General features: G+C 43.5%; 1 protein-coding gene across 5 annotated transcripts in view; it reads left to right on the top strand.

Annotated features, from left to right (window-relative positions):
- The window catches only part of NTRK2 (neurotrophic receptor tyrosine kinase 2), a 352,900-nt gene that overhangs the window by 266,078 nt on the left and 64,407 nt on the right, over window positions 1–22,415 (top strand). For all 5 annotated transcript variants that reach the window (XM_078367487.1, XM_078367483.1, XM_035303487.3 and 2 more), the window contains 2 exons: window positions 10,326–10,498; window positions 17,097–17,331. In XM_078367487.1, the coding sequence (XP_078223613.1) occupies window positions 10,326–10,498; window positions 17,097–17,331 (408 nt within the window). The remainder of the gene's footprint in view (window positions 1–10,325; window positions 10,499–17,096; window positions 17,332–22,415) is intronic.

Genomic DNA, 22,415 nt, shown 5'->3' with positions numbered 1-22,415 from the left:
TCTCCACCAAGAGTTTTGGAACAGTTTTCTGATAAACTCTCTAGCACATAATGAGGCAGGTCTCAAGAAGCATCCAACATGTTTCTTCCATTTCCATGTCAGGATGGCCCCTGCCCAGCCCCATGGTCCAGGTAACTCCCACACACCCATCAGCTCTCAATTCAAGTTGTCCCTTTTTGGGGAGGATGCCCCTAGCTTGCTCCTCCATCTAGGTCATATCCCCATGATGTATGCTATTAAAACATTTGTACTTGTCCTTTATAGCATTTGTTAATATTTTAAACTTATGTATGTATTTCTGGGCTTATTTAATAATGACATTGTCTATCTGGCTGAGGTTTCTCAGCTATTCCCACACTGCCTCCTCTAATAGAGTGGCATACTCCCCAGCATGGCAATAGTGCCTTTTAGCATATTACCTCCATATGTAGTAGTATGCAGTAAATGCTTGTTGAATGAATGAAGGGAAGAATGAGTGGGTGAATGGAAGAACAAAAATATCATGTAAATAATAGTCTTTTGATAAATCAAGAGTTGGGCCAGATGCGGTGGCTCTTGCCTATAATCCCAGAACTTTGGGAGGCCACAGCAGATGGATTGCTTGAGCTCAGGATTTCAAGACCAACCTCGGTGACATGATGAAACCCCATCTCTACAGAAAATACAAAAAATTAGCTGGGTGTGGTGGCACACACCTGTGATCCCAGCTATTTGGTAGGCTGAGGTGAAAGGATTGCTTGAGCCTGGGAGGCAGAGGTTGTAATGAGCTGAGATTGTACCACTGCACTCCACCCTGGGTGACAGAATGAGACCCCAACTCAAAAAATAAATAAATAAAAGAATTGTCAGTTGGCATTTCTAGATAGATTCAATAATTTCATGATCTATTGATAGTAATAGACTTTTATAGCTGAAAGAAACAATAAAGATGATATATATGGACTAATGTAATCTAACAAGAGATTATTTTAGAAATGATTGAATCACTATATAGATACATAGAGCTAATATTGATATTCTTTAGCTTAACTCCACCATTTTGCCAATGAAGGAACAGGAACCCAAAGAAGACAAATGACCCATCTAAGGTCACATAGCTTAAAAGAGATCATTTAATGTCAAACCTAAAACTTAAACACAGTCCAGTGCTCACTGGGCACCCCATTTTAATTTACTGAATTTTACATGTGCCCTGGTGAGGCAAATTGAGGAAATCCAACACAATGACACTTATCAAATAGTATAAAGGAGTGTGTTAGTTATGTCGTTTCTATGCAAGGATGTGAGACATGTTCTTTCCCAAGTAGAAATTTAATTCAAGAGAATAAGTGGAAATAAGATATACTGGATTCCTCAGGGAGTGTTTAGGCCTCAGGAGAATACAAGCAAAATATTATTATCAGCTTTTATAAAAATAACAATATAATGTTCATTGGAAATCCAACTCAAGCTGGCTTAAGCAGAAAAAGGAATTTATTGGCTCCTAAAAATCCATGCTGCTAGAAAACCTACCTACAGATATCCCAGCTTCAGGCACAATTAGATCCATGAATGAACAATTCACTTTCTCATCTTTGCCATCCCTTGGCTCTGCATCCCTCTGTATTGGCGTAATTCTCAGGCAGGTTCTTTCCACATTGTGGTAAAGACTTGGCGGTGATGACTCAGGGGTTAGATCCTGCCATCCCTGCAACTCAAAAGAAAGAGAGCTCCTTCCAAACAGCTATGTAAAAATCCAAGGGATCTCTTCTATTGGCTTGTCTTGGGCTGTGTCACCAGACCCTCTGGCAAGAGGAATGGAACATTCGGATTACCCAGGCCTGGATCACATACCTACCCTTGGAGATAAAAGTTGGGGTCTGCTCTATCCAACCCAAATGGACTGAATGTGGGAAGTATTGGTAATATTCCTGGAGGAAAATTAGAGATGCTATAGTCAAAAAAAGGAAGAAAGAAATCTGACAGAAGAAAATGAAAGATGACCAACTCAAATGGGAATTGCGGGAGAGCTCAGCCTCCCTGTGACTGGAAGAGCTGGAATCTGAAAACTCACTCAGGATTTGAGGCAGCCCTGGTGACTGTCCCTTCTTTATCTTCTTGGCAGGAGACATCAGGGAATCTCCTTGGGTCTCCCCTGCTAATCTAGTGCAGCTGTCTCTTGCCTCTGCTGCTCCCTAATATTTGCCTGCTGCTTTCATACCAGCCACTGCCCACACTGCCTCTGTGACTCACTTGCTGATTCCCCAAGAAGGAAAATACTATGGTCCAGTTCTTTCAATTAGTCATCTGCAATGCCACTTATTCTTTATGCCAGGACACCTACCTTCCATTCATTCATCTGAGGTGGTCACATGGTACAGAAGAGGCCACCTTGGGGAATAGAAGCAACCAGAGCCATTGGTCTCAGAATCTGTACAAGAGCAATATAAGGGCTCACAAGAAAATCACATTCTCTCCAATTCTAGAACAGTTAAAAAAAATAGATGAGAAAAAGCATCAAGAGTTAATTGACTCACATGTTCTACCCAGGCAAGCGCCCCACCGAAGCAAGGTTATTTCTAATACAGACGGCTCTTTTCACTCTTTCTTTTTATTTTTTATGATAGTCATCATATCACTTTTCACGCCTTCATTAATTGTGAAGTCCCTCTCCCATTCCTCCTTTTCCTGTGCCTCCTGCCCACGTTGCCACTTACATTGGCCTGTGAATTTCTTGTTCCCACAAAATGGAAATTGATGATGAAAAGATTAGTTATTTAAGAAGACATTTGTTAGTGTTACTCTAAAAACATAGCTTGTGTCAACAGGACATAGTGTTGCAGGAAGCACTGACAATTCAACACTTATAAGGATCTAGGAACCGACCGACACTATAAAATTTTAATAATGTCTGTGATTGTTTTTATTGTCCAGGTGTTGCTTAATAGATTAGATTTATATTGTTCTTTGGGTACATGCCTTTTTTTCCTGATGCATGCACCCAAGCATCTGTGTGTGCATGTGTGTGTGTGTGCACACGTGTGCGTCCGTGCACGCATACAGGAGTGCACTTTAAGATAGAGAGGCATGTGAATTAAATAGGCACCAATTATTAAGTTCCTATATCAATATCCCTTTCCTAATAACTTCAGCTTTAAATCTTGGGTCAGGGATCTGTTTTTTATCTTGTTAATCACTTTGGTGACCCGCATTTCTGACTTATCTTCAATTTATCCACGTATTTTCAGAAAAACTAAAACAAAACAGTGCATTTTACTCTCATGAGGACTCATCCGGCATCAAACATAGCTGGAGGACTCGTTTCACACCTTTGTATCTCTGGAACGTATGCATTGAAATAGTTGTACTGCTTTTTAATTTACTTTAACATGGTGGACAAATCAAACCGTAGTCTACCGTGATCCATCGGCTCTTTTATATCTACATTTTATTGGAAAATTTTATGCTGGTGTATTTAAAGCCTGTAAATATATTACAGTTATCCACATTGGAAATCAACTTCTTATTGACTCTTTTGATTCAATATTTCTCTAATTAACAGTTGTTATGAATTAGTTTTCTATCCAAAGTTATAATATTTCTAATATACAACTTGATATAGTATGCAAGCATAAACTGTCAATTTTATCCACCATATTATTGCAAACAGTTTAAAGTATGTGAATCAGAACTTAACCTCCTGTATCCCTTTGGACAGTTGCCTCGTTAGATCTGAGCTGGAAGAGCCAGTATGGCTGAGAAAATAAAGATAGCAGTGAATACCCTGGCTATATATCTTGTGTTTGAGGTTGTCACTAGCTACATAATTAAAGTCCTGTCAAAGGAATTACATACAACTAATTGAGTTGTTATACACAGAGTATTGTTTTCTTTTTTTTTTTTTTTTTTTGAGATGGAGTTTCACTCTTGTTACCCAGGCTGGAGTGCAATGGCGTGATCTCGGCTCACTGCAACCTCCGCCTCCTGGGTTCAGGCAATTCTCCTGCCTCAGCCTCCCGAGTAGCTGGGATTACAGGCGTGCGCCACCATGCCCAGCTAATTTTTTGTATTTTTAGTAGAGACGGGGTTTCACCATGTTGACCAGGATGGTCTCGATCTCTTGACTTCGTGATCCACCCGCCTCGACCTCCCAAAGTGCTGGGATTACAGGCTTGAGCCACCACACCCGGCCCAGAGTATTGTTTTCTAGCACATAGCAGCACTATCTGAGTTTTTGTGATCATTATTCTCTTCATGCAATCATTTAATTAGTTTTTATATTTGTAGGGATGTTGGGAAGCTACCTATTGCACTCTCTCTAGTTTCTAAGATTTTATTTCTACCAAGTTCTTTCTATTCATGAGTTCATTAAAATACACTCCTCCGAAGCTCAATTTTGTAAGAATTTGATAGACACTTCCTCTATCTGTTTTTAGAAAAGACCCTATGGTTAGAAGTTCATGCAGCATGCAGCATTGTGATCAAGGCTAGCTCCAAATGCATGGTTAATCATTGCCTGTAACAAACTTACCAGTGTGTCTGCCTTAATTCTATCTCAATTTTGCAGTTTAGAAATGTTTTCCAACATTCCCAAGAAGGAATTTGGCTCACTAATGACCTATGGAGGTGGCTTTTATAGAACAGTGAAGTCCAGTAGAAAAAGAATGTGAGCCACAATTGCAAGTCACATTTGTAATTTTAAACTTCCTAGTATGCATATTTAAAAAGTAAAAAGAAACATATGCAACTTATTTTATCAGTATAGTTTATTTAACTCAACATATCAATAATATTATCATTTCAATGTATTATTAATATAAAATATTAATAAGATAGTTTGCATTATTTTATTTATACCAAGGTCTCAAAATCTGTTATGTATTTTTTACCTAAAATACATCTCAATTTAGACTTGCCAAATTTCAAATCATCACTAGGCACCTGTGACTCTTGGCTACTATATTGGACAACGCACATCCAGAAGCCATCAGGAGACTAAAGATTCTCCATTTGCAATAGATCTTGCCACAGTGATCCTGACCCAAAGGAGCTCAGACAAATTAACCAAACGTTCTCATGCATCTTTGTTGACAGATTTGGGAGTTTTTTTGAAATTTCCCTCTGTGTTTTAAACACTATGGTGGGAACTGCGCATAATGAGGTCTTACCGTAAAAATTTCTTCTATATTTTGTCTTTTACCTTAACAAAGACACTGTTTCTGTGATCTCTAGAATATATGAGAAGAAGAATATAATAAGATCAGTATTTTTACAAAGGACACAACCTCTGTTTTACCTTGTCTCTCCTAAACCACCTGTACTTAAAACACATGATCATTTGTCATGTCGTACAATATTCTATCACACCAATGATGTCAAATAAGAGCTCTTGTCTGTCTTACTAGTTTCCCATTAATGTTCATATTTTCTGAAGCATTTCATATGGATTTTGATTTTCTTTTGTTTTTGCTCTTCTATTTCACTGCCACTAGTTTCTCAGGTCTGTGTTGAAATTTATCTCATGCTACTGCATTATTCCAAGTCTGAATCAGTATGTACTCCAGGCAGTATCTCACTATAGCTTTGGAGGAGCCCTCTCCCTTAAATGTATCTTCAGAAAAGATGGCAGCTTTGGGGTGTCAGGAAATTCACAGGAAATAAGAAGAAATGAAACTACAAAGCAGACAGTAAGAATTAGAAAACAGCAATGCTCGGTGATCGGGCAAATATGCTTGTCAAAATGAACCTGAAGAAGAGGGATTGTCAGTGAGGGAAGCTACCACCCCACGTTCATGGCCTCAGTGCATTGCCAAGGGACTCAAGGACCCAGCCAAGCCTTGCATAATTGAGTAAAATGACAATCAGCCATGGTACTAAAACAGAGATGATTTTTATAAATAGGGTCGATAGCAGGATTTTCCAGCTTCTGATTGCTATCTGGCTATGGTTCCACCCTTAGAAAAATTCTGCCCTTGGAGTGCCAAATTCAGAAAGATGATTTTGCCTAAGTTGTTACCGCCATATTTTCTGAATCTCTTAAAATAGCATTGAATCATAATTTTAAAAAAAGACCCAACATGCAAAAATGGATGGGCATGTTGGATGAGGCCAGGTTTGTGAGATGCATTTGCCCCATGAATAGTGGAATCTCTTCTCTAAATTTCAAAAATGTTTCTGAAGCAGTTTTTGACATTGAGAATGGGCTCTTTTCCATATTTTGCTTTGGGGACATGAAAATGTTAGATGCTTCTTAACTCTTTCAGGTTGGCGTTTCAAAAAAGAAAATCCTGTTTTTTTCTCTCTCTCTGTCTCTTACACACACACACACACACACACACACACACACACAATCTAGCATTCTTGAATCAATACTACATAGCCAAAACTTGAGCAGACAGATCACACATAGAATTTGTTTGTGCCTTGTGATAATGACCTTCAAGGGTCAGCACCTTTTCCAACTCACTGAAAAAGATGGGCATGGGCCTTAGAAATAATCTATCATCTCAGTGACTCAGAGCATCCTCTATAGAGACTGGATGTCTGAGAAAGCATTGCAGGCCAAGGGCTGGATCTCTGTGTACAGTTTGACACTTTCAGAAGGTTGGACAGCTCGCTGGAAAAAAGTAGCTACAGCAGCACTGCTGCTCTCATGTGTTGGGTGGCACTGAGCCTTATTCATGCATATTTTAACCTTCTTGGATTATTGTGTGAGCAAACTGAACACAGGACTGGTTGTGGTTTCAGATTCAAATCATCAAATGTCTCTCTCTACCCAGGAGAACATTCCAACTTATGCTACATTGCATTATTCTCCTCGTGCCCCTGTGGAGTAGATAATGATATTATTATCCTCATTCTCAAAGAAGAAAACCAGAGTCAGAGAGATCGAAGGCAGAGGCAGAATTTGAACCTGTCTCTTTTGATGCTAAGCTAGAACTCGTTCCGTTTGAGCACCACTATTGTGAAGATTTGTCCTTTGACTGGAAGGGGAACACAAGTTTAAGGCCAACTCTCCAGGAGAGAGTGCATTTGGGCAGCTCTTCTCATCCTTTCACCTGCTTTCTTTTCCTGGTTCTTCTTTCATTTTCACTTCTCAATTGGGCCCATGTTCAACTTTTCCAGATGATCATTCACTTCTCATTTTTCCCACATTCTTTTATCTCTACTTTGCACAAACTTTGTGTGTCAGGCATTCTTTTAGTTGCCTGATACTGGATTAGACAGCAAGTGCTAAAAGGGTGAACAAGACACGCTTCCACTGTCACAGGCAGGGGTGGAGACAAACGTGTACCCAAACCATTATGCAAGTGTAACTGTGAGTAATGCACTGCTATGTGTGTTTTGCTCCATGAACTCTGGAGAAGGACCCAGCAAATACAGGCTTTTATCTTTTCCATCTCCTCCAAGTTCATCTCCACACCTCATGTGCTATTTTTCTACTGTGAAGTTCTGTAAGATAAGCGCATCCCTCCTCCCTGTGCAAGAGGGATGCAAAGGGGTTGTGTTTGGATCTAACTAAACACTAAACTAATTAAATCTGGGTGGCAGGGGCCATGGTAGGCCCAGTTTCTGTAGCTTCAAGGGAGCAGAGACCCAGACTCCAGGTTCCTGACCACTGTCCATTTTGTTATTTAATGAAGGAATGTGTGGTTTCCATGGCAACGGCCCCATCGAAGCTTTATGGCTCCTGAGGACTTGCTGACCCAAATTCACTCACTTTTCCAAACAGAGCTGGTGGTGCTTATAAAGACACTTCTCAGAAAACCACAGAGTAAAGTGAAAATAGTATTGATCCCGGGAGCGTGCCCTAATAAATGCCTCACCTGCTAATCTCCATCTCAGATCTGCTCCCTGGGAACTCCACCTGTGGCACACTCAAGGTCTCCAGGTGGCGTAGGTCAGGAGTGTCCCCACAGGGAGAGCAGCACTGAGGCCAGGATCTAGAAAATGACCACCAGGGACCCGGCCATGTTCTGGACACTAGATATCATCTTTTAGTTTTGTAGTCAGTACATATCTGACGGATGACAGTGCTTTCATTCCATTCCAATACTAAATTTAAGTGAACACAGATGTTTCCATTTGCCATCTAACCTTAATGACTAACTGTAGTCTCCCTGGAGATGCAATTCACTACTCACATGTCACTTCTACCAGGAGAAGTATGCCTCTTCCTCAATTAGCAGCAACCACTCCCTCTCTGACCTCTCTTGCTATCTGTGTTTAGTTCTTATGGTCTTCATCATTCATTACACAAATAGATGTTGAATGCTCGCCCTGTGCTCTGCCCAGGGCTGGAAATGCAGAAATGTGTAGTTCCTGGGCCAAGGAGCTCACAGCCTGTACCAGAGATAAGCAAGTAAACACGCAGTTGGAATGTACTACGGTCTGTGATGTGTTAGAGGTTAAGCATGAAGTGCACAAGGCAGGGTCATCCACTCTGGCCTGCAGAGCAGAGGGGATGTGACAGCAGTGAGATGTAGTCAGAAAACACTTCCCAGAGCGGTGGCAGCTGAACTGAGTCTTGGAGGACTGCTAGATATTACCAGGTATATTGGTTTTCTATGGCTGCTATAACAGATTGCTGCAAAGTCAGCAGCTTAAACAACACAAATGATTTATCTCAGTTCTGGTGGTCAGACACCTGAAATCAGTTTTGCTAAGCTAAAGACCAGATGTTAGCAGGGCTGGCTCCTTCTGGGGGTTCTAGGATAGCATGTTTCCTTGCCATTTCCAGCTCCTAAAGGCCACGCACATTTCTTGGCTCATGGCCCCTTTCTTCATCTCAAAGCCAGTAATGTGACATCTTCTCTCTGATCTCTGCCTCTGCCCTTACGGCTCTCTCTTTGCTCTTTTTTTAAATTTTTTTGAGACAGAGTCTCATTCTATCACCCAGGCTGGAGTGTAATGGCATGATCTTGGCTCACTGCAACCTCCACTTCCTGGGTTCAAGCAAGTCTTCTCCCTTAGCCTCCCGAGTAGCTGGGATTATGGGCACCCACCAACACACCTGGCTAATTTTTGTATTTGTAGTGGAGACGGGGTTTCACTATGTTGGCCAGGCTGGTCTCGAACTCCTGACCTGAGGTGATCCACCTGCCTCGGCCTCCCAAAGTGCTGAGATTAAAGGCATAAGCCTCTGCACCCAGCCTCTCTTTGCTCTCATAAGGACCCTTGTAATGACATTGGGCACTCCTGGATAATCCAGGATAATCTCTCCACCTAGAGATCCTTAACTTAGTTCCATCTGCAAAGCTGCTTTTGCCACATAAGGCAACATATTCATAGGTTCCCAGGATTAGGAAGTGAACAGCCTTGGCAAAGGCGAGGAGTTCAACCTCCCATGCCAGTGACCACACCCAAGACAGCATTCCAGGCTGAGGAATGCACATGTGCAAAGGGAGGGAGGCACAGCCTGTTGTCATCAGGGCAGCTGCAGATAGTTCCTAAAGTGGACACTTGAGTTTTGAGAGGAGTGTCAAGGGCTTGAGCTGGAAGGAGATGCAGGTGATTCATTCAGGCAGTGGGTTTTGAGCTTGAATTGCAGTTATTTATATACGTCATATCTCCCTATTTGCCTATAAGCACCTGAGGCCAGGATCTGGGTTACTGCCTTCTTGATGCCATCATAGCTCTGGCTCGGTGATGGGCACATGCCAAGAGCCAAGCACATTATATGCATCACTAAATGCCAGCTTTGTCCTGTTATGACAGTGCAGTGGCAGAGTGATCTGAGCAGAGAACTAAAGGCACCAAAACCAGGCTGGCATGCTCCTGGGCATCTTCGCCCTGGCAGTGTGAACACTCTTCTTGCGGCTTGCAGGGCAGGGATGTTTTGTGAGCCAGCAGTGTTTGTGGGCACAGGCTGGAGAAGGATCTTTACAGTGCTACATAAAGACAGGCAAAGTGATCATTGCTGAAGCTGGAAATGGGTCCACAAAGGTTCACTGTACTCTTCTTTCTACTGAATCACAACATAAAGTTTTTAAAGCTCATCTGAGCAGAGGTGAGCTGCACATAGTATCACAGAAAGCACAACAGGCACCAACAAGGGAGAGAAGCCCATGGAAATTATTGGGTGCAGGCCAGGGTTAGAAAGGATATGGACCCTAAAAAGACCTCCTATCTGTAACCTAATGAGAGAACCTCTGTGAAAGTGCATCATAAGCTGGAAAGCTTTGCGCATACATAGGAGTTATTCCTTAGTTATTAGCACAAACATTATTTCCTTGGGAACTAGTCTATTTTCTAATCTTTTGCTAACAGGTGAGACAGATCTCCTTCCTATCTCATCATCATAGGCCCCACTGAAGTAATCCCTCTCTTTTGATGCCCATCCCCAGACCCTGAAGGATGCCAGTGACAATGCACGCAAGGACTTCCACCGTGAGGCTGAGCTGCTGACCAACCTCCAGCATGAGCACATTGTCAAGTTCTATGGAGTCTGTGTGGAAGGCGACCCCCTCATTATGGTCTTCGAGTACATGAAGCACGGGGACCTCAACAAATTCCTCAGGTACAGTGAGGCGGGGAGGTGGGCTCCAGGAGGGAGCAGGATTTCACGATTCAGGAGTAGGGCAGGCTCCTGGGAAGGAACAAGGAACCCCTGGGCCTTTCTCGAAGAGTCTTCTTTAATGATGACACCAATTTGTGCCAGAGAAAAGAGGAGAGAAAAAAAAAGAAGGTGACAGTCTTGCCCTTTTTCCTTAATCAATGAATTCTACGTAATGTGATGCAAATGATCCAACTCAATTCAGGCTGCATTCACTGAATATTTGCTACATTAAGTAGTATATGACATGGGCATTCGAGATGGGCCTTAGATGATCTGTAGAAGTTTGCCATGTGGTGTTATTAAAGGCAAAGGAAAGAGGAAGAGCTAAGGTACCCAGGTGTCACAATGAAAAGTGCAGTCCAGTGAGAGTGAAGTTTTCAGGTTCCCAGACTCTGGAATGAACAGTGAGGAAAGGAAGCAGAAAAACAGCTGGAGAAGTCAAAGCTGGAAGGGTGGGGTAGGTGCTTGGACTTTATTCTAAGGACAAAAAGAATTACCAGGAGGTCAGTAGTTCAGAGGCTCTATGGTGGAAAGATAAAAATCCAAAGAAGACAAGCTTCAGAAGGAGGTTAGAACATTGATTGAAGACTCCGGATGATGGTGAGACCCTGAGGTCATGAAAAGATGGACACCTTCAACTGAGAAGTTTCCTGGGAAGCAGGGGCTTCAGAAAAAGGCAAGGCAAGAAAGAGAAAACGTTGACTATGAAGGGAGTCAGTGGGCTATTGATTAGGGTTAGTGTCATTTGAATTTCTAGCATTGGCCTGATTGGGTATTTATTTATTTGAGATGGAGCCTCACTCGGTCACCGCGACTGGAGTGCAGTTGTGTGATCTTGGCTCACTGCAATCTCTGCCTCCCAGGTTCAAGCAATTCTCCTACCTCAGCCTCCCAAGTAGCTGGAATGACAGGCACCTGCCACCATGCCTGGTAATTTCTGTATTTTTGTAGAGACAGGGTTTTGCCTTGTTGGCCAGGCTGGTCTTGAACTCCTGACCTCAGGTGATCTGCCCACCTTGGCCTCCCACAGTGCTGGGATTACAGGTGTGAACCACTGTGCCTGGGCCTGATTGGGTTTTATTTCAGCTGTGGGTTCTCAAGAACTCCCCTCCCTCAGGTGGTGGTTACAGGGAACTGGGAGGAACCACCAGAGAGAGCAGGTGAGAAATGGCTGAAAGTGACTGCAATCCAGGAAGAAAGGTCAAGCTGCTTTGAAACGGTGAAGCTAACTCACACAGTACAAGGGGTGACTTTTGAGGAGACCATGAGCATGATGATACCAGTGGGGACTTTGGCCTCCAGACACAGCTGAAGTTGAGTCTCAGTCCAGGCATTATTGGCTGAGTGACCTCAGGCAAGTCTTTTAGTTGTTCTGATGAGAATCTTGAGCCAGCAGGGTAGGCATGAGGACTGAACTAGAATAAGTATATAAAGCTCTTGGCGTAGGAGCGAATAGGGAGTGTTGAATAAGCAGACGCTTGAATTCTGCCAGGAATGATGTCAACTGGTAAACCAGCTGCCTCGGTAAGAGAAATTGCAAGAAGAACTGAGTTTGATAAGACACAGGAAGTTGGTGATCACCGTGGTAGGGCCCATAGTGAGTGTTCTTCTCCTGCATCTGCCAAGGGAGAGAAGAAATGTGCTGAGCCAGATACTCCTTGGGGAAGAAAGGCAAGTGATGCTTTGGCTTCTATGGAAGTGGCACATACATTATCGTGAACCTAAAGAGTAAGAGGGCCGGGTAGTGAGGCCAGGAGATTCGGGTTCTCCTTCCTATTCTGGATCAGCTTCTGGTATCCCTTAAATGAGCCTCCAGCCCAGTTCACTCAGTCACCTTTGTTCTCAGGTAGGCCTGCCTTGAATCCTCTAAGTTTTATCTGGGTCTAATATGTTATTATTATTTTTTAATTTAGCTAGTCCTCATTTTGGAAAGATTAGCAAATGTGCTGCTTATGATATCTTGGTAGCTAGTAATAGGAAAGGTGTTAAAGGCTGTTCACCTGCCCTTGCTGAGCGCAGTTTCCTTACCTGTCAAAGAGGTAGCATTTAATCCACCTCAAGGTCTCGTGTGTGTGTGTTGTTGGACTGAGAGGTAATCCAGAAATGTCCCCACAACCTTTCGCAATGCTTCATCGCTGCCACAATTTCCTCTTCATTTTGGCTGATCTGCACTCCTGGGGAGGTGGCACCTTTTTTCTGATGGCAACACGAAGGACCTTCTGTCTGCCTCCATTTCCGTGGGCGCTGAAGAGGGCATTGCACAGAAATCAGCCCTAGTAAGCTTCATGTATCTCCTGGAAGATTCAGACTCTGTGCAGTTTAAGTAATCAGTCAATCACTGCAAGAACATACTGCTGTTTTTAGAAATGGCATCACGTGGTTGGTGCCGTCTGGATCATTTTTACCCTCTTTAGCCTCGTAGATCCATGTGCAATGTAGTTCTTCTTTGCTGGGCTGGATCCCCATTCTCTGCTTTTCCTATGATTGTGTGGGTGAGGGACTGCCAGGCAGGATTGGGAATATACAGCCAATTTGCAGTATTCCGAGACAATTCTAATGCATTGCCCTATATCAGCAAAAATTTCTTGTAAGTGATAGGACAGGAGATGGCTTTGAACATTGTCTTGTCAGCTCTGACATGAAAGGGAGAAAAATGCTGAATGTGCTTGAGGTCTGGCTATTCCTAGGAGAAATATTTTCCCATTGTTCCCATGCCTCAGTCTACTTCCCTAATTCAAGATGGTGCTTGCCAAACACTGTAGCATAATAAATCCAAATGTGCTCACCTGGATGCAATTAAGTGCTTCTGTGGGCTCAGAGTGTGTCTGTACATGCATGAGAGAGAGAGTGTGTGTACATGCATGTGTACGTGCGTGTGTTGCAATTTGATTCTTTCACTTTCCGCTCGATCTACCTCTCCTCCCTAGCTCTCCTTCCTGCCTTGTGGAAGGAACAGGCACCTGGTTCTCCCTTGGCACCTTGCACAGGGCATAGAGCAATTGGAAACCTACCCTGCTTGGTTTCAGAACCTACTAAATTCTGGGAACAAGAGATTTCCCAGGCCAAGAGTCTAGTTCTCAGGTGCACTGACATGCTGCAAATATAGCCTGTCCTCTTTCGGCAAGGGAACTGGGCACTTAGCTGCCATGAAAAGTCCCTAGCTGTTATCAGCTCTGCCCTACAAAAACAGATGTCTTCTTTTGTCTTCCTACCCTCTTTATTCCTCCAAAAGCCATATATCAAGCACCAGTATGACCAGGCTCTATGCTAGTTAGGGTGGGAAATAAGAAATAAAACACATGTCTTAGCTTGCAAGGGTTTCATGATTTTTCCTCTTAGAATCTGTCCAGAGTTCCCTTAAGACAGATGGCTATTTTTCAAACAATAACAGCTAACATTTATTGAACTTTCTAAGCATTTAAAAATGTTTTAAGGTATAAACCATCCTTGCCATCATTCGTACATTTCAGTTGAGGAAACTGAATCACACAAGTAGCAGGTGACAGAGCTAAGACTCAAACCTGCAGCCTCTGGCTGCAAAAGTCATGGTCTTAACGACTCTGCCATCCTTTGTGCTGAGGTGCTTGTTAAAAAGACCAGGAGGACAGTGGTGTGCTGTGGAATCCTGGAGCCAGAACAGTGGGTGCAGTGCCAGCTGTTACCGAACCAGACAGCTAAGTCAGGCCCATGAACCTGTTACTTGCTTCCCAAGCCAGGGAGCTGATGACACTTTTTTTTACCACTTAAGGAATGTCCTCCTGGAAGAGATGAAATGTATTTTTATTATTAAGACTTCATGAGAATCTGGGAAGTGAAAGCTGGGGATTGCAGTGGTAACTGTATTTATGCTCCTCCTAAGGACTTGTGTATCAGACCCACCTACCCACTTTTTACAGCAGTATGTTCTGCTCAAAGAAAGCAGTCAGAGGCTTATTTTATTTAAAGAGCCTTGTTCAAAAAGTCAAACAGTGAATACCCAGAAATAAGCAGGAGAAATAACTGTTAAAAAAAAAAAACACAGGAGTCTTCCCCGACCCACACATATTAATATCAAGTGCATCAGGCATTTGAGGGCCCATGTCTGCAGAGGATGGGGTTAGAGAACAGAATTTTGTACAGTGGTGGCCTTTTTCACTGACATTTAGCTTTTCTCCTACCCTGGAGTCTTTGCCTATGAGAGAGATTTAAAGTAGATCAGTTTTCTGGCGCTGATATGAGGCTGTGGCCACTCAACAAATTATTTTATTCTTTAAATGAAATCTATGAAGGTTAAATTCTGACTGAGTCTCTGGGTCTTTCTTTCAAGTTGTCCTTTAGTTTATGTGCACCCCAGACCCTTCTCCTGGTATTGAGGTCACAGCAGAGTTAAGGAATACAAGTAAAAACATTGGCAATTTCCCCTGACCCTCAGTGCTGGAAAGGGTTAGGCTTGATTCATTCACCTTTAGTGAGGTAAAAAGGGCCACCCTCTGTTATCCCGAAGAACCCTGTTACAGACTGCTTACAAACAGTAATGCACAGAGGGTAACTTGTGTTTTCACATCCCCTCTCTGTTTCCTTTTTTAAAAGAGAAGCTTTGCGAAGCCTTTCTCCCTGGTTTTCCTCTGAAAGGCCGGGAAGCTCTATGCAAGCACAGTGTCAATCTTCACATCCCTACCCTTAGCAAGGTGCAGTTAGTATCTCCAGCTTACAGAGTGAGGAAATGGGCCCAGAGAGTTTATGTAACTCATCCAAGATCACACAGCTAGTGTGTTGGGACAGAATCCAAATTCATTTCACATATCCTGAAGCTTTGGCCACTGTACCGCTTCTACCTTGATTGCGTGCTTTTGAGCTGAAAAAGCCCTGAAGCATTTTCCCAGTATTGTTCCTCAATGTGACAAGAGGCAGCTGGGGGTTGTGGTTTGAGCAGAGGTGAAATATGTTAGGATTGGCCTGTAGAAAGAGAGAAAACTCCTCCCTGGGGAATGTCTCCAGGTACCTAGAGACAGGAGGAACCTAAGAGATCACCCAGTATAATATCCCTCTGTGTTTTTGACGAATGAAGGCATTGCAGATGACAGAAATTATAGGGCTTCCCTGGATCTGGTATTGGACACTGGCGGTTCTGGGAGACCCCCCAAATCCTTGTCCAGTGCTCGTTCCCTGAGAGTACAAGAATGAAAGATCTGGAGACAGAATGCTTTCCGAAATCAAAGCAAAGGAGAGTCACTTTCCGAAATCAAAGCAAAGGCTGGAGCCAGGATGAAGTGGGGATATGCCTGTGGCTTAAACAGTTGGGGGGAAGAAGGGTGGAGAGGTAGGGCGAACCCTAACTGACGTGTTCTCAGACAATTCTGGCTTTCTCAGTTTTGAATACTCACATGGCTTTGGAACCCTGCAGGTGAGGTCACCCACTTTAACATTTATGCAAGATCCTTTATAGTTATTCCAAGTGTTTCAAAATGTCTTGAGGGAGATCTTTCCTTTCCGAGGGAGAAGCCCTTTGGCCACGCCAGGGCAGAGCCCGGCAGCAAACCACGCCTTTATTCCTTGCACTGCAGCGCTCCCTCAGGCCACTAGGGGCAGTGACGTCCATCTTGGCTCACAGCGCAGGGCCTCTCGTGCTGAGGGCGGCATCCATCCAAAGACGCGGACCCTCCCACCCCTACAGCACATGCCAGTGTTAGGATGCCGTAAGTCATCACATAGCTGGGGAGAGGCCAGGAGTGTAAGACAGAAGAAAAATAAGCTTAAAAAAATCAATCCCCCTCCCCATAATGTAAAGAATGCAATTTTCCCTAGCAAAAGAATAAATATGCTGTGGTTCAAAAGAGTTCTCCTATGTGCTGGCCAGAACCCGTGTTACACGGAGGCTGAAGGAGGGGTGGACAGAGGGAAATGGTATTTTGTATTGGGATTGAGCATCCAGGTTGAAAATGCCCTGGGACTCTGTTGAACTGGGCTTGAGAGAGCCAGGGGCAGCTTGAAAACCATGCTGGGCCGCAGATCAGGCGGACTGAGGAAGGCCGCAGTTTGCCCAGCTCTGGTGCTGGTGGGGACACTCTGGATGGATCCGCTTGGTTGGGGGATGCTTGGCATAGCCTGGCTAGGTGGGGAAGGGTGGGGACCTGCTGGGCTGCCCTGTCCATCTCTCTAGGAGAGTCCATCTCTCCCCCAATGTTTTGTTTTTGGTTTTGTCTTCCTTCACCTACCTGCTGTTTCTCAGGGTCAGGGGGCCTGGCCAGTGCCTGAACCCAGCACAGTTCCAGAGCCTCTGAAATGTCAACCTGTCTGTGCACTGGAGGGAAGGGGGTACACTCAGGCCCACAGGGCCCTGGGAATTCCAGACGCTTTTGGGAAACGAAGCAGCCTGGGTGCTCTCAGGACTTCAGAAGTAAAACCGTGTGAAGCACCTTTGTCTCCTCTTCATGCTAAGTCAGGCAGCATCTTTTAGCACCAGCAGCTGACGGGGTGGGGGTGAGGAGCTTAGTGGGAGAGATGGGGAGAGTCAAGAGCAAAGGGCCCCTGGAGTGAAAATGCTGAAGCCCCCAGCTTCACTCTCGATGTCCTCCTGCAGGGCACACGGCCCTGATGCAGTGCTGATGGCTGAGGGCAACCCGCCCACGGAGCTGACGCAGTCGCAGATGCTGCACATAGCCCAGCAGATCGCAGCGGGCATGGTCTACCTGGCATCCCAGCACTTCGTGCACCGCGACCTGGCCACCAGGAACTGCCTGGTTGGGGAGAACTTGCTGGTGAAAATTGGGGACTTCGGGATGTCCCGGGACGTGTACAGCACTGACTACTACAGGGTGAGTAGCTGTGCAGATGAGAGACCCCAGGGACATCTTTCCCTGCGGGACCCCTGCTGTATTTGTTTGCTGAGGCTGTCATAACAAAATATCACGACTGGGTGGCTTAAACAACAGACATGTGATTCTCACAACTCTGGAGGCTGGAAGTCCAAGTTCAAGGTGTGAGTGGGATTGGTTCCTCCTGAGACCTCACTCTTGGCTTGCAGGTGGCTGCCTTCTCACTGGGTCCTCACACAGGATGGTTTTTACTATGTGTGTGACCTCCCAATCCTTCCCTTTATGCCTAAATTTCCTTTTATTTTAAGGACACCTGCCAGATTGGATTGTACCCCATCCTAATGGTCTCATTTTAACTTAATCACCTATTTAAAGTCTCATCTAGAAATACAGTCACATTCTGAGGTGCTGGAGGTGAGGTTGTCAACATATATATTTTTTGGGAACACAGATCAGCCCGTAGCACCCACCCTGCTCCTGGCAGTCCGGCATGGTGGGTGAGATCTCCAAGAGTGAAGTCCTCTGTGTGAGAATCCTTCCCGAGAAACTTGAGGGCCTGGGGGAATTCCTGGTGAAGTTGAAGGATGTTGAGGTTTGGCTTTGATTCTGTGAAATTATGCCTGGAGCCTTTAATAGAGATTGGAACTAATGTGAACTTGTTGATGTAAAGAATAGTACACTGGACTTTGGAAGTTCCCTCCAAGCACCATCTTGGTTGAAAGTGGTTTAGCTTGGTGAGATGGAAGAAGTTCTGTCCTGCCTGTTCCTAGACACTTTCACACAGCTTGTCTGGTGTTTCCACGGCTTAAATCACTGAGAGGCAGAGTTATAAACAATAATTCAGATCCACTGATGACCTGGAACTGGCCCCCTGGGATTTTTGGAATTCGGACATGAGAGAAAAGGGAATTTCTGGAAACCTCGAAGTTGTGACATTTAGAGTGAAGATTCGGGGTGGTGTTCTACCACTTCAATTTGGTTTTCTACCAACCCTCGATTTGATGTTCTTACGTGTTACACTTGTTTTTCAAGGACAGAGGAAGGAGAAGGAAGGGAATAAATGTGCTGGTGTGTGCAGCTTCAGAGCATAAAGCACAGGACTGGCTACCTTTCATAAGAGGACTGGTGGGACTGGGGAAGATGACGGCTTTGCTCTTCTCACGTTTATTTATTTTCAAGGAGGCACCTTCTCAGTTATTTCCTATTCCCCTTCCTGTAGCCTTGTTCACCTCTGTGGCCTCTGTATTTTAGTGGCGGGAACTTGCTACAATTAGTGTAAGAAAATGAATCTATTGTCATGCTCCATTATTCATTTGAGTGTTTTGTGGTGTTTTGTTTTTTTTTTCTTGGTTACTTTGGTAAGCATTGTTTACATTTTGTATGGCAGATTGGAATAGAGACCACATGGAAAAGGATTCTCTTGGGTGTATTTGCAGGGGATGGGCACACACTCTTAACTTCAAGTGTTCAAAATGTAACTTAAGAGCAATGACTAGTTTGCTCCAGATAACTGAAACATGGGGGAGGTTTTACCTACTAAAGATGTGTCTCCTCTGCTAGTTCTCCTTGGTGAAAGTTTTTCCTTCCTTGATGGGGTGGGGTGTCTCCCTGACTCAGGAGGCAGAGAAACCACATGGATGATTCTCTGAGGAAAAGCTTTACTGATCTTGATGAGCACCCAAGGGAAGAACATGTGGCCCAGGAAAAGTCTTTCTCTCTGCAGTGTTAGTAAAGGGTTCAATGTGCCTGGCACAAAAAGTGAGTGCTCAATACGTTTTTCCACCTAATTGTTACCCAAGTTAATAGACGTACACTTCATCCCCAATGCTAGGACTTAACTAGATAGAACCTCACATCTTCTTCTCTAGAAATTTCCAAAACTAATTTAGAGAAAAATACCTAAAATCTCAACAATAAAAAGATAAATCACTCAATTAAAAAGTAGGTGAAGGATTTGAATAGATATTTCTCCAAAGACAACATCCATGTGGTCAATAAGCACATGAAAATATGCATAACCTCATTAGTCTTTAGGGAAATGCGAAGAAAACTTACAATGTGATACCACTTCACATGCCCTGGGATAACTACAATAGCAAGTGTTAGCCAGGATGTAGAGAAATTGAAACTCATACTTTCCTGGTGGGAATGTGAAATGGTGCAGCTGCTTTAGAAAACCATTTGGTAGCTCCTCAAAATGTTCACCATAAAGTTACCATGTAACTCAGTAATTCTACTGCAGGGCATATACTCAAGAGAATTGAAATAATATATTCGCACAAAAACTTGAACACAAATGTGCATGGTAGTATTACTATTAATAGCTAAAAAGTCGAAACAAGTTCACTGTCCATCAGCTGATGAATGGATAAACAAAATGTGGTAATCCGTACACCGGATTATTATTCAGCCGTACAAAAGAATGGAGTACTGATTTATACAGCAACACTGATTAAGCCTTAAAAACGGTGAGCTAAGTGAAAGAAGTCAGACACAAAAGGTCACATACTGTATGATTCCATTTATATGATATGTCCAGAAGAGGCAAATCCATAGAGACATGAAGTAGATTAGTAGTTACTAGGAGATGGGGGAAGGAAAATGGGAATTGACTGCTAATGGGTACTGGGTTTCTTTCGGGGGTGATGAAAATGTGCTAGAAGTATATAGCGGTGGCAGTTGTACAACATTAATCACATACTAAAAAAACACTGAACCATTCACTTTAAAGGCTAAATATTATGGTACCTGAATTATATCTCAAAAAGGTGTGAAAAGGAAAATAATACAGTGGCCATCATTATGAACATGCAAAGTGAATCTTGGTCATTTACTTACACATTGTAAAAACACTGGTCTTTGCTTTCTACCATATTTTATTACTTGTTAAAAAGAAAATCCTGGCCAAGTGCAGTGGCTCGCGCCTGTAATGCCAGCACTTTAGGAGACCAGTGTGGGCAGATCACAAGGTCAAGAGCTGGAGACCATCCTGGCCAACAAGATGAAACCCCGTCTCTACTAAAAATACAAAAATTAGCTAGGCATGGTGTCACGCACCTGTAGCCCCAGTGACTTGGGAGGCTGAGGCAGGAGAATCGCTTAAACTAGGGATACAGAGGTTGCAGTGAGCCGAGATCATGACACTGTATTCCAGCCTGGAGACAGAGGAAGACTCTGTATCAAAAAAAGAAAATCTTTTAATGAGATGACAATATTATGAAGTGCTTTCTTCTGAAATGATCAGAAGAGTAGATTCCCAGTTCCTTTTTTTGTTATGTGGTCTTGGAGTCACTAAGAAATGTGCTCCAGATGTCACATTAATTTCACCCCCACCCCACCCCCATGGCCACTACTCAGTTGCAGTTGCAGGGTTAGTTTTTGTCTGGTTTTCCCATTCAGGATAAAGAAGAAGACCCAGCCTTGCAATGGCCTCCATTGCAGATGGGAATGGGCAGGACTGCTGTGTAGGAAAGTGAATGACGGATGCAAAACCTGACAATTTGCTAGCAGCCTAGGAAAACAAGGAAATGACCCTTTCTTTTGCCTTCTCTAGAATTTCAGAATGATAGTTCACCTTTTTGTTTCATAAAAGTGAATATTTGCCATCATTGAATTGGTTTTTGGAAGGTGTTTGCTTATTGACGTGTCAGTGGGGCCCATTCTGTTGAGTCTGTCAAATGTACAAGCAGAAGCTGTCTCTCTGTTTTGCAGGAAGACCTCCAGTGTCTCCTACGGTGGTTAAGTCCCAGAGCGCTCTTGCTTTTACATCAGTCATCCACCTACTGGGTCATTTAGAAGCTTAACCTTGAACCCATTTCCTTCATGGTATCTCTTCAACTTCTCTATCACCATAGCTGGGGTTATGTGTTCTCCTTACAGTTCAGGTTTCTCATTTCCCAGCACCTTAATTGTGTTTTAAAAATATTTTTTCGTTATTTTCTTCCTATCCTCTTCAACACTCTGCATTGAACTCCAAGGTGAGAAGCTGCTTTAGCTGATGCAGGCTGTCATTACCAATGTTAAACATTCTTTCCATCACAGTAACGGGAGAGAGATTTTGTTTTGGTTTTGGTTTGTATTTTTCTTTTGTTTTTCTGACCAGGGCTATTTTATGTGGAAGAATGAAGATTGGGCATAAAGTCAACTGAATTAAGGAGCAAAATGTTCCTTATCTTTAAGCAAGAACCAGTCCCACTAGAAGTCCAAGCCGTCTGCTCATGGCGGCTTACAAGAAGGCTTCAGGGATAGCCATGGCTCTATGCAATTCATGGCAGGAGTGGCGGCTGGCAGCTGTTCCTTCGTCACAGGGGACCTGGCAGCACCAGGAAACGGCTGCCTCAAGGCGCCCACCCTGTTGCAGCTGAGCTAATTATACCTTCCCAATGAAGGGAGAAATCGGAACACTACATTTGCATTGAAAACAGCCCGACATGGCGGGTCCAAAATTACTCTAGCATTTATGTTCTCTGAATTGTTTTAATTAGCAGCTCTGCATTACCAGTTTTTTATTTTGTTTTTTACTTCTTTCCTCCACTGGCAAACATTTAGGAAACATCTGAACCAGATTCCGTTCACATTCTGCCTGTTGGAGACCAAGGGTCTCACTCTACTTGGTCACAACTGTGCTGCACTGAGCCCACTGAAAGTTTTGTAATGAGCCCTTTGCTGTTTTCACTGTTTGGTTCTAACATGTGTTTAAATTGTATGCAATCTGTTGATGAGTGGAGGGTCCCAAACATTTGAAATCCTAGCTGTTAGGTCTTGTTCTCCCTTGGGCTTCAGCTTTATGTTGGGGTGGTAAGAAATCCTATCCTTTAGTTTATCTTCCACTTAAGAAAAGGAAGAATAAGCAAAGTGATTTATAGTAGACATTTTAAAAAACAAATGAATATAACTTGGCCGAGCAAGGCCAGAGGCAGAACTCTAAAATATTAAAATGATGTCAGCGACAAATTCCAGAAAATCACCATTAGATGCCCACTCCCAGTTTATCAAACTGGGAAGAGAAAGGAAGATGTGTGGTACCAAGACCAGCCAATATAGCAAGTGGCCAAATGAACAGATGTGAATTTTAGCACCTTTCA

The sequence above is a fragment of the Callithrix jacchus genome, chromosome 1 (genome assembly GCF_049354715.1).
Source record: "Callithrix jacchus isolate 240 chromosome 1, calJac240_pri, whole genome shotgun sequence".
Classification (NCBI taxonomy): Eukaryota; Metazoa; Chordata; class Mammalia; order Primates; family Cebidae; genus Callithrix; species Callithrix jacchus.
The sequence above is the reverse complement of the archived record's forward strand: the minus strand, read 5'-3'. Positions and strand labels throughout refer to the sequence as shown.